The following is a 17,595-nucleotide window of genomic DNA, read 5'->3' as shown; positions in this document are numbered from 1 at the left end:
TCATCTATATACTACTAGTGTACTAGGTATATACTTCTAGTCCACATTTTATTTTATTGAAGTTTACTTAAAGTATACCACATGTACACTCTTCTATATACTGCCATTGTAGTAGTTATATACTATATGATCTTGAACATATAAGTTTATAACAGGGGTAATACCTCATTTTTATTCTGCTAAATTAAATGTCAGCACAAGTCAATGACTTGACCTTATTCTGTACTTGGATCAAGATATACTAAGTATTAGTACTTTGTGGCAGAAAGAAGTAAAAAGTATACTAACGTACAAGTATAAGCTTTAGTATTAAAGTATAAGTATAAGTCTTAGTATTAATGTACTTAGACTTAAGACTTTTCTTTATACTTTTCAGTATAAGCCAAGTATACTTCACTATACTATTCTTAAGTATATAAAATATAGTATATAAAAAGTAAACTTCAAGTATACTGCCTCAGTTTTAGTATAAAATAAGTATACTCATAGTACACTTGAATAAACTACTTTTTGCTAAGGGTATGCATGCTAAGCAGTTTTTTCCACTCTTAAACAAACTAGTGAACATACCAGTGACACTGATGTTGACAGCTCTCCTTCTCTGTCTATCTCCATCCTCACACCAGTATTCTCCACTGTCCGATACAAATGCAGGTTTAATGGTGACAGGTCCTGCTGCTGTCATCCACTTAGAAGTATTTGTTTGATTTATTTTCTTGAGTGACCTCATCACTTCCCCTCCAGTCAAGCCATTAAACTCACAGTTAATAGAGATTGACTCATATTCAAAAAACTGCAGTCTGTCTGGATCAATACGAAGAAAAGCTGCATCTAAAACAGAGAAAGAAACAGATTGACTTCATAAACTCTGCTGCTGCTGAAATAACAGCAATAATGCATGTAACACACAATTTGACATCCCTGAGAGCCACATGGGTGACAATATTTTTATTAGCGTTTTGTTAAATTACTATTTATTTGCATTGTGCCCTTGATATTATTATACAAGTACAACATTGAACATTATGCCCCACAACTTTTTGTTTCAAACATGCAGTGTTTTAAGTGATCAAATTAAACTAGTAAACCTGCTTTACCTCTATGTGGGTCAGCCTAACAGCCACATCCTAATTAGCTAAACGCATACATTGAAATTTCAGTTTGCTGCTCTGCAAGTGAGAGTGGCTAGTCCATGGTTAACATTGTGTAAGGCTAACCCTTACCTTAGCCTTTTACAGCTTATGCTAGAAAGTGCATTTAAAGTCATGTTTTAAGATTGTGTACAATTAATCATTTCCTTAAAATGGATAATGGTATATCTACACTGGAAATTCAGTTTAAAACCATTTCCCTTATTTGAAATATCTGCAGCTTACCGTCATTTTGAATGCAATTACTGTTGTGAACTTGTGCTACCAGCAACATCAACACATGAATCACTGGAGAGACAAAGCAAGAGAGCTGTATTAGCCAAATTATCAATTTATAGGTGGATTTATGTCATATATCATGAAACATAATTGTTTTAATAGCCACCAAATTCAGTTTATATATTTCTCTGTTTTGGAATCTCACACAGAAACAGGGAAACAGAGTCAGTACTTACACAGTCTGATGCAGAGAGCTGTAGCGTCCATGATGTCCTGCTGCTGACTGTCTGAGCAGCAGACTGAAACTCACATGAAGTAAAATATAGGTGAGACACTCCTCTTCCTGTTAGTTAGTTCTACAAATACATGTGTGAAGCTTAGACAGAAAAAAGTTAGAAACCACAGTCTTTCACACCCGAGGGGACGTATAAGTCTTTATTTTTCTATTCATATTTGATAATTGCCACTGAAGGGTCATTGGACAATTTAACAGCTTACCACATAACTATAAACTCATGTAACAAAGAGCTAGGCTACATAACTCAGCTTGTACTTATTATTAATTATTACTTTGCAACACTATTTTATTAATCTGAAGAATATTCTTTGTAGAGGAAATGCTGCTTTTATCAAACCAAAGCTCCCCTCCACAAAAAATGTTTTTATTCTTATTTTCAGTTGCTGATGAGGAGAGTTTGTCTGTGCTAGCTGTAAAATGTAGACTGCCATTGGCCCCAATTCAACATTTGTTTAATCTAAAGTGACAGCTTCCTCTAGTGGCTGTTGTGTCTTTTGTCCTTCGGAAGCAAAGGAGGAAATAGTGTGACATCGTTATAATGCCGCAAAGTCTACAAAGGAAAGAGGTTTGGGTGGTTGGATGAGTCAACACAGTACAGGGCTGACATGGGACAACACTGTTTTCCTTCTGTTTCTTACTGTCAGAATTGATTCATTTTAAACACCCACAGTATTATGTTGTCAGTGAAGTTGACATCTTGTCTACAGCAGTTCAATTTAAAACACAACAGACACAATTGCAATTACTATTCAAAGTATTTTCATATGTATTAAAACATGCACAGTGGTAACGTATTCTCATTCTTTGTTCCTATGACATCGTACAAATTCAAATACATGCAGTAACACAAGCGATCAGTGCGCCTGCGCAACCAAGCCTCACAGCAGTTCTCAAAATTACTCCGAAATTGAATCTGTTGATTAAAATCCAGGGTAGGGTGATTTTATGTTTTATGTCTTATCTTTATGAAGAGATGTTCTTTCCAATCCACAGTGAAGCTCCCGCTGACGTCACACCCTCCACGCTTGTAGGCCTGCATCCCACTCCACTATCCACCGGTCTAGGCTCTGCCTCGACATCAGAATCCACTCATACAAAAAAACCAACATGCATAAAGCAGTAGTAGTAGCATCTCGTTTAAATAAAATCGTATTCATCTCGTTAATCTCTCTTCTTCATGTATTTATCTTTTTATCTATTTATCTTAACTGTACAGTATTAACTCTCTTTTTTATCTTAAATCAATGAACATGAATCATTCAATGACAAAGTATCATACTGTATACAGCTGCACAATAACTTTTTAACAGCCAACACACAATTATGTGTATGAATTTTAAATGGTTTTAACTCATCAGAGCTTAATGTACACAAATTATGAAATGAATGACTTTCAATCATGTTTTTACCCAAGAAAATGAAATGAATCTTCTGTAAACTCAATTGCACATAGCTGTGTGTGTTTTAACTCAACAACTAGTTCAAACTAGTTTAAACAAGCTTTCTTAGCTGTATAGCATATGCTAGCACAATCAACACAAATATCATTTTTTCCCCCACAGAAATACACAATAAAATATATTTTCAACTGCAACACACATGTTTATCTGTCTCCGGTTGGTTGTCACAGAAACATAACTATACACAGTGTAGACATATTCAATAAAATAATTAGCTGTGGGCGGCATTGCTAGCATGCTATGCTAATCGTTCATAGCATTTACTCACCGGAGTTTTCACTCGACAAAAATCAATATTCACACAGTCAGGTTTGGCAAGAAAAATCCTTCTTCCTTGTACGGAAGTCCTCCAAACTGATAACTCGAACAAAATTGTAATTTTAACAACTTTACAGGCAGTTATCAACTCGCTAGTCTCTCTTGTGATGCTCTGGTCTGCATCGGTGCATGAAAAAATAAAAACAGAGAACATAGTGTGTGTGTGTAACTAATGGGCGTTATATATATATATATATATATATATATATATATATATATATATATATATATATATATATATATATATATATATATATATTTCACAAAAAAGTGAAATGTTAGAAAATGGTGAATAATGTTGGTCACTTCCCAAAGGTCAAGACAGTATCCTCAAATGTCTTTTGTCTCAAATAAATTCAGATGATGAATCAATTCAAGAAGTTAGTGATTCATTTCGTAGTTGGAAACTAACTAGTAATAAATTGTTGCAGTTCTGGTAAAGTCCATTCCGAGTTTATGTACACTGCAGGTTTTCTCACCACAGTTGTGTGAGTTGGATACTGGCTATCATTGGCTTCCGAAATAGTTGTTCAAGTTCAAGTTCAAGTTTATTGTCATTTTTCACTGTGCCTTTGCATACACAAGAAAAATAAGATTCGAACCAGGAGGTGAAGCCGTAGGTAAGGACACTCTCCACGGTTCCCCTGTAGAAGGTGGTGTGGTGTGTAGTGGGGAGGCCTGTTTTCCTGAGTCTGCGGAGGGAGTGGAGCAGCTGCTGAGCTTTTTTGAGGACTGCCGTGTTGGTGGTTGAAGTGAGGTCGTCAGCAATGTGAACCCCCAAGTACTTCACAATGCTGGCCTTCTCCACAGCAGTCCCGTCGATGAGCAGTGGTGCATGATCCTGTTTGCTAGCCCTCCTGAAGTCTATCACAACCTCCCTGGTCTTGTTCACATTAACGGAGAGGTTATGAGATCTGCACCATGAATTTAGCTGTTTCACCTCTTCTCTGTATGCAGACTCATTGTTGTTCTTTATGAGGCCCACCACCATTGTGTCATCTGCAAACTTCAGGATGTAGTTGCTGCAGAATCTGGCAGTGCAGTCATGGGTGAGCAGGCTGAAGAGCAGAGGGCTCAGGACGCAGCCCTGCGGAGAGCCTGTGCTCACTGTGATGGTTCTTGATGTGCGGCTGCCCACCCTGACTGTCTGCTCCCGCTGGGTCAAAAAGTTGTGGACCCAGTTGCAGATGCTGTTGTCCACCTTTAGCAGCTTCAGCTTTTCCACCAGCTGCTGTGGGATGATGGTGTTGAAGGCACTGCTGAAGTCTATGAACAGGAGCCTGGCGTAGGTGTTCTTCTGCTCAAGGTGAAACAGCGTGAGGTGGAGCATGGTGGAAATGGCATCTTCTGTTGATCTGTTTGTTCTGTAAGCAAAATGGAGCGGGTCCAGGTCAGCAGTGAGGCATTTTTTGATGTGCTGCATGACCAGGCGTTCAAAAAATTTCATCACTATAGGCATGAGGGCTACAGGGCGGAAATCAGAGAGGCCGGCAGGATTTGTTTTTTTCGGGGGAAAGGAATGATGGTGGCACTTTTGAGGCAGGTGGGCACCACAGCCAGTTGTGATGCAGTAGTTGCACTGTTCTGCAAAGTTTATATTGAACTGCCAAATAAATGTGTAAATTGATCATGTTTTCGTGTTTATTTTAATTTAACATATTTTTCATACATTTTGGTTATTGATGGGTTAACAGAAAAAAGGGAAAACATATTGAACATGTATCATTTAATTGTAATAGCCAGTAATATGCCTTGCAGTAGTATGACCCTTGAACAGCTTAACCAGCAACCCTGCCCATCTTAAGTGTCTAGACCAGCTGGTCTAGAGGGGTTTTGGACACTTTGGCTGTTCAGACCAGCCTGACCAGCTTGACCCCTCTAGAAGAGCTAACCAAACCAGCTTAGACCAGCAAACTGGTCAGGCTTGTCAACAAGGCTGGTCAACAAGGCTGGTCAAGCTGGTCTGAACAGCCAAAGTGTCCAAAACCCCTCTAGACCAGCTAACCAATCCAGCTTATACCAGCAAGGCTGATCAAGCTGGTCAGCAAGGCCTTGCTGGTCTAGCTGTTTTTTTCAGCAGGGTATATATATATATATATATCAACTAAGGCGGGGAAAAAGAACAAAGAGGGGAAGTAAAACTGACAACACAGGGGAAGACTAGACTTTCAAAATAAAACAGGAAGTGTACAATACAATAGAAAATACAGAGTCTGACAGAATGGTGTTTATCCCTCCAGTAGAGTTCATAGACAATAAAATGAATAACGTGGTGCACTGTTTGCACTGGAACTGTTTCCTCCAGCATGTGGGTCCCCAACATCTCACTAAGATGCTTTATGTTGTTTGTTTGAATTGTTCTCTGTCTGTAGGAGTTAAGGGCCTTGCTAATACTTTTAATTTGGCTAAACATGGCTTTTATGGCTGCAGCAGACAGGTGGTGTATTACGAGGTTGACACACCTTCTATGTCATTACAGATAGACAGGCTCAAAGTATGAGGACTTTGAACATGCAACTACTTCTGTGTGGGTTAACCAGTTGATGAGGAACACAACAGGTATGAAATTCTGCTAATTCGATTCTTATCTCTTAATTCTTAACATTAGTAATGCTCTCAACGACTTTATTTTAATTATTTTAAGGATTTTAATAATAATTTCATAATGGTTTTGTGGTAAAAGCAGGTCTGCTGTTACAATTAATGATTGTCTATGTTTTCCTAAAGTGTTTGATATGGATAGACTCAACATTATAGTGATTTTTTATTATGTAACAAACTGCATTTAATGATCAGTTGACATGTTTGTAATTCTCTAGACTGGGAGAAACTCATGTTACCAACATCAATTGTTTTCTCTTTGAAGAAATTGTAATCGAAACAAATTGTTATATCATAGAGGTTTTCCACTTCCAACTGAAATTCAAATATTTCCTCTGTATTAGAAAAAAACTGCAGTTTCTATCCCTTAAAAAGGGAGTTGCTTTATGTTCATGTGCATTAACTGGCAATTTATTGCCGGTACAAGCAGTTAACTAGTGTGGATCTTGTTAATGTTTTACCTGCTTTATTGCAGCACAGAGTGTCTTTTGAAGGAAATTACCAACGGTTACAGGCAGCCATGATAGGGAGATACAGCTATGAATAAAATGATTAAGTGTAGCATAATTACATATAAACAGACAAAAAACATATAGAATACCATTTCAGTGCAGTGATTCAATATCACAAACTGAATAAAGGAAACAATGAAGCGCCAGAGAGTTTTTAATTTAGATTAGAAAAGTTATTGTACATTGGTAAATGGACTATACTTATATAGCGCCTTTCTAGTCTTTACGACCACTCAAAGTGCTTTACACTACAACTCATTCACCGATGGCAGGAGCTACCACACAGGGTGCCAACCTGCTCATCAGGGGGAATTTAACCATTCATACACCATTGGCGCAGCAACGGGAGAAATTTAGGGTTAAGTGTCTTGCCCAAGGACACATCGACATGTGGACTGGAGGAGCCGGGAATCGAACCGCCAATCTTCCAATTGGAGGACGACTGCTCTACCTCCTGAGCCCCAGCCGCCATTTAAGATTATCAGGAAGTTGGTTCCTTCCATGCAGGTCCTGGACCAGACCAGACCATTTGTTCCCACTTGTACACTCAGTCTAGTTGGTATTGTCTTTAGGATGAAAGACTTTATACCTGGTTTCTTTAAATTATTTTACAGAACCCATGATTCTTCACCTGAAGGAGATGCTGTCTAAATGTGGACTCACAGCCTTCATTGTTTCAGTTTTCCATCATGCTGTTGTCCTGCTACTCCTGACAGACGGCTGTAAAGGTAACTGACACACAAACACAACTAAAATAATTTGGTGTGTGTTTAAAAGGTAAAAGCTTTTAATGAAACATCTCCCAGTGTACAAGTGTATCTGTACATTGTGGCAAGCACTAAAATTAGAACATTTGAAGGTTTCTATACTGTACAATTGAGAAAAGTTAATTTATATCAGGTTGTCAGTTGTCAGCCGTCCAGTTTGGAACTGCCAATAAAATAAAGTGATGCAATCAAGTGAATATAGACATACAGATGACAGGAGAAATACTTATTTCTTTTGTTGAAAATTCAACCTCACAGATATGAAACACTATAGACCTGTGTGAATCTGACCACATTATGTCTCTTCCCAGGTCAGTCTCAGGTAGTTGGTCCATCTCAGCCAGTAATAGTAAGAGTTGGTGATGATGTCCTTTTGCCATGCAATCTGAAGCCAGTTACAGATGCTGTTAGTATGACTTTGGAGTGGTCGAGACCTGACCTGAACCCCAGGTTTGTCCACGTGTGGCATGAAGGTAAAGACCTCCACGATGAGCAACATTCATCCTACAAAGGAAGAACATCACTGTCCATCGAGAGACTGAAACATGGAGACATTTCATTAAAACTCTCCAAAGTGAAACTCTCTGACAATGGAAAATACAGATGCTACCTTCCACATTTGAAGAAAGACTCTTTTGCTGAGCTTGTTGTAGGTAAGTCCGCAACTGTGTTTAACTGTCCATAACTACTGCATGCTTCATATATTTACAGTTATTGCTTTTTACACGAATAAGTGCACATATCTGTACAACAGCAGCAGTGTTAAGAAAGTAAAGATCAATAGAATGGAGTAAAAATAAATTTTTTGAATCAAATAGTTAATCATGAATTTCATAAGGTTTTACAAAATATACTGTCTGCTTAAAGGTTTCTTGATGACTTTCTGACCTCTAGTGGTAATATGGAGTATTAGTTTATCAGTGGGTCCCTGTTGTTTTTTTTTCATGCATTCATATGTGCACACAGATAACATCTTACAGAGTCCTGCCAATGTTGTCACATACAGGTGACAATGTCACATTAAAGACAGGAAAGTAGACTACAAGCTACAAAGCTACTACAAACATGGATGTAAATAATGAAGAGATAAAATATTTTAAATTCTTAAAATAGGAAATACATTTTGTAATTCTGAGTGTAAATATAGGCCTAAGTTACCTTTTAATTTCTATGTGGACTATGTTACAAATCATCAGTAAAAAAGAAAAAGAAAAAAAGAAGAATAACTGGGTCCTTAAACTACTCTTAAAATGTCTGTCTTTGATCATCAGGGGCTTCCTCCTCTCCTGCCATCAGTTTATTGGGGACTGACACATCTATCAGCGGAGTGGTGTTGCAGTGTGAGTCTAAAGGCTGGTATCCACAGCCTGAAGTGTTTTGGCTGGACGGTGAGGGAAACCTCCTCTCTGCTGAACCTACAGCGACAGTCAGAGGTCCTGATGGTCTCTATACTGTCAGCAGCAGAGTGACTGTGGAGAAGAGACACAGCAACAACTTCACCTGTAGAGTCCGACAGCCCAACATCAACCAGACCAGAGAGACAAACATCATTGTTCCAGGTAGAAATGATTACTAAATCATGTACACTGTTTCATAGCTGAGGTTTAATTTGATATAAATTTCATAATGTTATTTTTATTTTGTTTGTTTTTCAGGTGATTTCTTCATTGCTCAGTGTATTTCTGTTGCTCATATCGCCATCAGTTGGGCTGTTAGCTTCACATGTGTTCTTGCAGTTGTCTTTGTTGTGTGGAAATGGAGGCAAAATGAAACCAGTAAGTCACAAGTTTATTTATTTCTTCTAGACCTGTCTAATTTTCTAAACTTAACATAATATCATATCTCTTCAGTGGATGCACTAATACAACAAAAGTGATACAATGTAAATCCATTTTTAAAATGGTTTGAAATATAATTATTTGTATTCTATATGGATAAAGGATGTACTTTTAGTGTTTTAATGTCAATGTCATGTTTCAGCTGTGTGTGTCTGTCCTGTTCAATATCAACACCACTGTCTGCAAAAGCAAAGCTGCATAAATCAAACACTTGTAATTCAACAGTTTCCTCTCTCTGTTTGTTAACAGAAAACAAGACGAAAACACAAAGAGAAGAACAGCAGCTCATAGGATATAACAACATGGTTGATACACTGAAGGAACAGGAGCAGCAACTGAAGAATCAGAAAGATGAACTCGAATCTCATAAGGAAGCAACACAGGAACTGGTGAAAGATGCAGAAAATCTGTTTTGTTCACAACAAAAACAGATTTGTTCACAACCAATGAAGCTGGAAGAAATAATGTTGCAGTACAGGGGCTGCGTGCAAAAAAGAGTGAAAGTACTTGATAAACTTGTACTGAACACAGAGAAACTATTAAATATGACACAGAGTATGATCAAAACAACAGAAGAATAGGAAGAATAAAAGGAAGAGGAGAACAATATGAAGAGAAAAAAGATTTGAAACTGAAAGAACAAAGATGCAAACTAAAGTCTGAAGTATATTCACCAACCATTAAGATACAATCATAACATTTAACTGTAAATTATAAAGTGTTTTTTTGTAGGTTTTGAATACAGTGGTGCTGTTTTGAGGATATTGTATGACAATATAGTTTTTATATTCTTCAGTGCTAATTTTATTGTCTCATTGAAAATAAAGGCTTTTTCCCTCACTGTTTTTAATCTTTTTCATCTTTTTTATTGACTTTTTATTGTGTTTGACTGTTGTTTAAAAATAATTAAAAAAAATAAAATAAGTCCTTGCTGTAACAGTACAATACAACTTAAAGTCACTGAGGTTTTTGTAACATGAAACAGTTAACCCTAACCCTTTGTGTTTCTCACCAAAATTTTGAATTTTCGTCTCCATAAAACTGAATATTTCAAAATGTGTATTATTAACATCAATGCAAATTTTCATTATGGAAGAATACAAACATAACCACACAGACGTGAGAGAGCCAAGCCGCTGCTTTTGCTGCCAGCGAACAATGTGATCACATCAATGTTACCTTTGCTCATCTAATATTAGTCACTGTCAATATCTTCACAGACAATTATGAGTGATTGCATTTCTTTTATCTGACATTTAATTAATGCAGATAAGCAGCTGTTCATACTAAATCAGTTTTCCCTGCTTTGGTGCCAGGACCAACAAATGCATCTTTAGGTTCAACAGCCCCCGAAGCACCACCCCACCACCACCACCATCATCACCACTCACCCATATTAATGAACCAGCTCTACCTTACTGCTAACTGAAGGAGGAAGAGAGCTGTATTGTGTTGAATGACATGTCACATAACATAACTGTAAGGGCTCTGTAGGAAATACGTTTTATTATGCTTACAACAAAAACTAAAATTGATTGAATCCTTTTCAGTGATAAGAACTGGTAGTATTCTTAGTTAAAAAAAGCCTGCACAGTTACAGTAATTAAAGGTTTTGAATGGGTCAGATAGGTTCTGGAGGTGTGGTTACAGCAATTGTGCATGATTGGTGCGGCCTGTGCCTGGTGGTGGGGTCCAATGTGATACCTTTTCATGGGGGCCAAAATCCCTTGCAGCGCCACTCATTAGAGGAAAAGGCCTTATGTTCTTTACTGAACTTTGAGTAGGACTGCAGCTTATAAAACACCCCTCTATTTTATATTTACTGTATTTAATGAGATTTTCACCTTATGAGGAATGCCAGTGAAGAACTTGCACTTAGTATGTTACAAGCAAATAGTTTAATAACATTTACCTCTGTAACTCAAGAGACCAAAAACATCTTCACAGTAGTGTCCACCAGTATCAAAGAAATAAGATCCTCAGACACAGCTGCTGGGAGGTCTAAACAACATTTAACATTCAGTGTTTTTATCCCACTAGAGTTTTTACCTGGAAAAACAACATTTCAACTGAATATAACTTAACTATAAATGTCGATTGCATTCATTCTTACATTATGTAAGTCACGTTGGGGTTTAATCAGTGTATTTTGTTCAGTATTAATTATTAAACTTTGTTGTATCTTGGTATACTGCTCATTCACTGCAAAAGCCACTGCAACTGCAAATGTTAAATGGCTTTTGTCACAATCGTCCATCTCATAGTGACTATCAAACTGCACAACTTGTTTTATGTAGATGGCTAACTAAACCTACTGACGGACCTTTTCTCACGGTTTTCCTATTTTAAGTATTTAAAATATTTTATTCCTTTATTATTTACATCCATTTTCACTATCTTGTAGTCTACTTTGCTGTCTTTAATGGAACATTGTCACCTGTAGATCAACAGTGAACATTGGCAGGACTCTGCATCTTGTTATCTGGGTGCACATATGAATGCATGAAGAACACAAAACAGGGATCCACTGATGAAACAGTGCTCCATATTACCACTAGAGGTCAGAAACTGATAAGGGAACTTTTAAGTAGAGCATATATTTTGTAAAACCTTATAAGATGCATGACTGACTATTTTTTTAAAAACCCATTTAATTCCAATCTGAAGACAAGCAATGTATTCAGAGAACCCAATACCACTAAAGTTGCTGCTGTAATACAGATCTGTGTACTCATTCATGTAAAAAGCAGTAAAGATATGAAGCATGCAGTAGTTATGGGCAGTTAAACACAGTTGCACACTTACTAACAACAAGCTCAACAGTAGAGTCTTTATTCAGATCTGGAACGAAGCAACTGTATTTTCATTATCAGAGCGTTCCACTTTTGAGAGCTTTAATGAAATGTCTCAATGTTTCATCATTTGTCACACTGTACTGATGTATTTATTTACATTTTTTTTTTACCTTATAACATAAACCAGGTTATTTCTGTTGTGTTTGTGTGTCAGTTACCTCCACAGCAGTCAGTCAGGAGTAGCAGGACAACAGCATGACGGAAAACTGAAACACTGAAGGCTGTGAGTCCACATTTAGACAGCATCTCCTTCAGGTGAAGCATCATTGGGTTCTGTAAAATAATTTAATGAAACCAGCTATAATACCTTAAATCATAACAACAATACCAACTACACTGAGTGTACAAGTAGGAACATCCAATCTGGTCCGGTCCAGTCCAAGACCTGCATGAAAGAAACCAACTTCCTGATAATCTTAAATGTGCAATAATGTTTCAAATCTAAATTTAAAAGCCTCCTGTGCTTCATTGTTTCCTTTTTGTTTCCAGTTTGGGACATTGAATCACTGCACTGAAACTGTATTCTGTATGTTTTTTTGTCCGTTTATATTTAATTCTGCTTCACGTCAATTAATTTGATTATTTTTGTTGTGTTTTTAATAATTTTATTCATAGCTGTCTCTCCCGTGGTTTCCTGTAACCGTTGGGTATTTCTTTCAAAAGACACTGTGCTGCAATAAAGCAGGTAAAACATTAACAAGCTGCACAATGGTTCCACTGTGGACTGTTTGTACAATATCCAGCAATAAAATGCCAGTTTATGACTATGTCACTACTTTCCCACTGTACATAAAGCAACCGATTTTTTTAGGAATAGGAACTTCTGTTTTTCTTCTGAAATATTTGAAGTTAATTTGGAATTGGAAAATCTCTATGATATAACAATTTGTTTCAATTACAATTCTGCAAGGATAACATTTTATGTTGGTAACATAACTTCATCACAGTCAAGAAAATTACAAACACATTAAGAAACACAGATAATCATTAATTGTAACAGCTGTACTGCTTTTACCATAAAACATTATGAAATTAATAATTGAATTTGCAGAATCTCATATCTTTTTTTGTTCCTCAACCAATGGCACACATTCCTTCTTTGAAATACTTTGACCCTGGTCATCTGTAATGACATAGAAGGTGTGTCAACCTTGTAATACACCATCTGTCTACTGCAGCCATAAAAGCCATGTTTAACCAAATTAAAACTATTAACAACGCCCTTAACTCCTACAGACAGAGAACAATTTAAAGGAAAAACTAACATAAAGTATCGTAGCAAGATGTTCGGCCACCACATGCTGCCAGAACAGCTTTAGTGCACCTTGTTATTGATTCCACTGTTTCTGAACTCTACTGGAGGGATGAACACCATTCTTCCAAAAGATATTCCCTCATTTAATGTTTTGATATAGTGCTGTCAACATGTTGGTCTAGAATCTCCCAAAGGTGTTTCCAAAGAGGCACAATTTTTGATTATCTGAAAATTGTTGAAAAAAAAAGAAACAAAAAACAAGATGGTATGTTTTTTTCTAATCATTTATCTATATTTATTTACAAAGCTATTAAATTGTAAATATTTATTCAGACACGTAAAACCAAAATCATGATAGGTAACAAAATATTACACTGGTGAGATAAAACCCTAACCCAACACTTAGAATTTGTGTTTTTGTGTATTTGAACATTCAAAGCACTTTATTTTAACACAAGAGACTATCATTGCATCTCATGTTGTTAGATTCAGGCTACTATAAAACACTTGGTTAAGGTTATCAGTTTAAAGCATTACACAAAGTGTGTTGTTAACCACCCTGCCAAATTTGAATGATTAAAAAAATCGCCAAATATATGAAATTAGGCTTCAAAGTTGTGTAAAAGTCAGCCTATTTCTCTTCTCCCAAACGCTGTGGGAGTGCCCACCGAGTTTGCTGAAACCCCGCCCCCTATCAAGTGTCACCTGTCAATCAAAGTCACCACCTCTACCAGAAACAAGGACGCTAGGTCTGAGAGCTTTCTGCTGCTAACTCAGCTGCTAGCTCGACAGCTAGCTCGGCGGCTAACTCAGCTAACTGGATAATTGTAGACTGTAGTAGTAGTAGTGTGACCTGAATGTATTTATACTAGTATTTTTATGCTAAACACCACCGGGTTACGTAACGCAGCAGTGATTTTCAGACCCGCCCATTAAATCCAGACACAGAAATCTTGAATCACAGTTTGTGAAGCCTAGCCCCACAATTCAAATCTAAATGGTTGAAATGCTTTTTACACCTTTTTTAGAAATACATTTATGACCTATTTAACGTGTTTAGAAGAAAATGTCTGAATTCACTTTACACGGTCTTTAATTGGCAGATTTAATTATAGATACATTTATTAAATTTTGTTAACATGCAGTATTAACGGCACAAAAAAATAATCAACTCTGCATTACATTTCCTATTAAAGATTGAGTTGTAAAATATCTTAACACGTACAGAGAACAAGGAAACCATTTAACCCTTAAATAGGCAACGTGCAGGACATAATACACATACATGTTTTATACCTTAATAGGGGCAACATATCCTGGTGAAGATACAACTCATAAAATCAAAATATATAAAATACTTTTAAAATTATTTGCGTAATTGTTAACTTAGGTGCAAATGAGATAGTAATATCAAAGTAAATAAAACGAATAATGTTCACATCTCATTTTCCACTCCTGCCTGTTGAAGGGTTAAGTTACTATCATCAGCAGAAAAAAATGAAACTGAACTAATATAGATTAGATTATACATTCAATGAGTTTGCCTTTTGACTGAAGCTTAAAGCTCACTCTTCTGTTACTCCTTTGTCCAGCAGCTGAATCACTGGATTGTCGTGTGCTGTAGTTTCTTGTACTTGGTCACTACTGACTAAAACATCTATTCTCTGCAGCATCTGCTCCACACTTAGAACTAGTTTCTTCCAGTCTGTATTTTGCTCATCTAGTTTCCATTTGACATCTGTTAGATTTTCCTTTTCTGTTAACAATCCCCCTTTATCTTTCTTTACATTCTCAGCCTCAGTTATTTTGTTCTCCACTGACAGAAGTTTCTTCTTGTTCTCCTCCTTCTTTTTCTCCACTTCCTTCAGTTGTGATTTCAGTTGATCTTTCTGCTTCTCAAGTGCTTGTTTCTCTAAGTTTAGTGCATCGACCATGCTGGCTTTCCTCTGTAACTTTTCCTCACATTCTGAAAATGTCTTCTTCAAATCTGTCACAAGTGCACAACAGTAACATTTTAAAACACTTTACTATAACTGCACAAACCATTCAGAACATTCAACACCAACTGTTTTATGTAAAAGGTTTGTCTAATTTTTTTTACACCAAGACACCATCCGTCAGTCATTTGCCTCCATTAGACAGATATTGTCTAGAAATAACATTTGAATGAATGGTGCAGGAGCAATAAAGTTCCATTATGATTCCACACACACATAGACTCCTGACTGAGCACCCCTGGAAATGTTATGATATTTCACACAGACACACACACACACACACACACACACACACACACACACACACACACACACACACACACACACACACACAGACACACACACACACACACACACGCAGTAACATGGTCAATTCAATCTGTTCTGTTGAGTCAGACTCACCCGAACTTGTGTCCTTGTCCTCCTTTTGCTGCTTCATCATCGTGTATCTTGTTTCTTTTTCTATATAACAGACAATGATAATGTAACATTAATCAATGTAGCATAAAATAAATAAATAAAAACAGTATTTTAGAGCAAGTAGAGAGGCTCAGAACAAAAATAAGCTATGCCCCCTACCAACCTCTTGACTTGTATGAATGTATTTGTGTATTTAACTTTAATTTTATTCCATCAAAATGAAAACAAATAAAGTGTACTTATCCTATAATGAAATAACTAAAGCAAAGTAAATAAAGAGCACTGTTCTGTTTATCCTTCTGACTTTTGACTTCATATACTGTAGCAAAATTAGTATCACACAGTTGTGTCTTACCTTTATTTGTCAGCATGTAACAAATAAGCAGAGTAAGTGCAACCATAACCACAGCGGCACCAACCAAGATGGAATAAAAGGCAGCTGGTGTGAATTCAATAAGAGGAGGGGATGAACCAGCTGAAATGATAAAATACAGAACAACAGAGTGTTTAGGACACCAGGAGCAGTCAGGTGAAAGGGCTATTGATGATCAATTTCAGGCATGAGTGTGGGAAGCATTTGAAATGTGGGTGGGACACTATAGTGGGGAGGTCTTTGGGTCCTACCCCAGAAATATTTTACAGAGTAGATGTCATTTTCTGTATTCTACTGCCTTTTAACAGGTGTTTTGAGACTTTGATCTGACTATACTGTGAGAAAAATGATGGGTACATTTTATAATTAAGTGTTTGGCCCCAGATGACATGTTAGAAGATATTAAAAAGGTAAGTATAGAACTTGATTAATCCATATGTCACAACATTATTTAGTGAACAGTATCTATTCTTTCACATTTATAATCAGAACAAATTATACTGAATATAAATACAACTGACTGTAAAGTATCAGTCTGTGAAACTGGAAATGTACCCAAAGCCCTCAGCAGCAGGTCAAAGATTGCTCCTCAAAAAGTAGAATAATTGTCAGTTTTTTGAGCCAGTTTATAAATGAGGCAGCCAGGCTTTTATTAGTCAGCTCCTGTCCATAAGAGACCCAGGAGTAGTTAGCTGAAGTTAACTGACTACTACCAGTGATGACTTACTTTCCTCTTCTTTATGTCCAAACATCAAACCAAGAGACTGTCAGCCAAAAACAGACAAGTCCTTCTACAGTTACAACCAAATAAAAACTAACTGCACTCTTCATCTTTTCACTATTTTAATAACGTAGCATTAGCTTTTTAACAGTTCATGCCACACATGGGCAAACCTTGGGTTCAGGTCAGATCTCTGCCACTTCAGTCATACTAACGGCATCCATAGCTGGCTTCAGATAGCATGGGAAATTATATTATCACCAACCCTCACTATTACTGGCTGAGATGGACCAACTACCTGAGTCTGACCTGGGAAGAGACATAATGTGATCAGACTCACACCAGTCTGAAGTATTTCATATCTGTAAGGTTAAATATTCACCACAACAAATATGAAGTGTTTCTCCTGTTGTGTGTATGTCTACATTCACTTGATTGCGTCAGTTTACTTTATTGGCTTTGCCAAGAAGGATGGCTGGGAACCGAAAAGATTGTTAGTATGCATTTTTACATATCTGCCATCCATATTGGATACCTGGTATGGTCAGTGGATCATGTTCTGGTGTCAGACATGTTCCGGTGCTGGACTTTCTAAGCTTACTGAAGAATGACGACACATTGGGTAAAAATACTTAGCAGGGCATCAGATGCCTAGATCATTTTCTGTTTAGGTTACCTATTGGGAAGTACCTGACATGCCAGCAATACTATATAAGCTTTTCATTTTCGTTGGCTCTTGTCACTTGTCTCATGCATGAAGCCTGTTGATCCGAGCTCGTAATTAAAACGTGCATTAAGAAAGAACTTCTG

At 36.9% G+C, this 17,595-nt stretch overlaps 1 protein-coding gene across 1 annotated transcript in view; it reads left to right on the top strand.

The window, feature by feature from the left end:
- LOC134006306 (butyrophilin-like protein 10) overlaps positions 1–9,923 on the top strand; it is a 49,297-nt gene extending 39,374 nt beyond the window's left edge. The window contains exons 2-7 of the mRNA XM_062445392.1: positions 7,174–7,287; positions 7,638–7,979; positions 8,598–8,885; positions 8,982–9,101; positions 9,414–9,553; positions 9,897–9,923. Coding sequence (XP_062301376.1) covers positions 7,179–7,287; positions 7,638–7,979; positions 8,598–8,885; positions 8,982–9,101; positions 9,414–9,553; positions 9,897–9,923 — 1,026 coding nt within the window. The 5' untranslated portion in view covers positions 7,174–7,178. The remainder of the gene's footprint in view (positions 1–7,173; positions 7,288–7,637; positions 7,980–8,597; positions 8,886–8,981; positions 9,102–9,413; positions 9,554–9,896) is intronic.
- Positions 9,924–17,595: the final 7,672 nt, after the last annotated feature.

The sequence above is a fragment of the Scomber scombrus genome, chromosome 23, assembly GCF_963691925.1.
Source record: "Scomber scombrus chromosome 23, fScoSco1.1, whole genome shotgun sequence".
Lineage (NCBI taxonomy): Eukaryota > Metazoa > Chordata > Actinopteri > Scombriformes > Scombridae > Scomber > Scomber scombrus.
The sequence above is the reverse complement of the archived record's forward strand: the minus strand, read 5'-3'. Positions and strand labels throughout refer to the sequence as shown.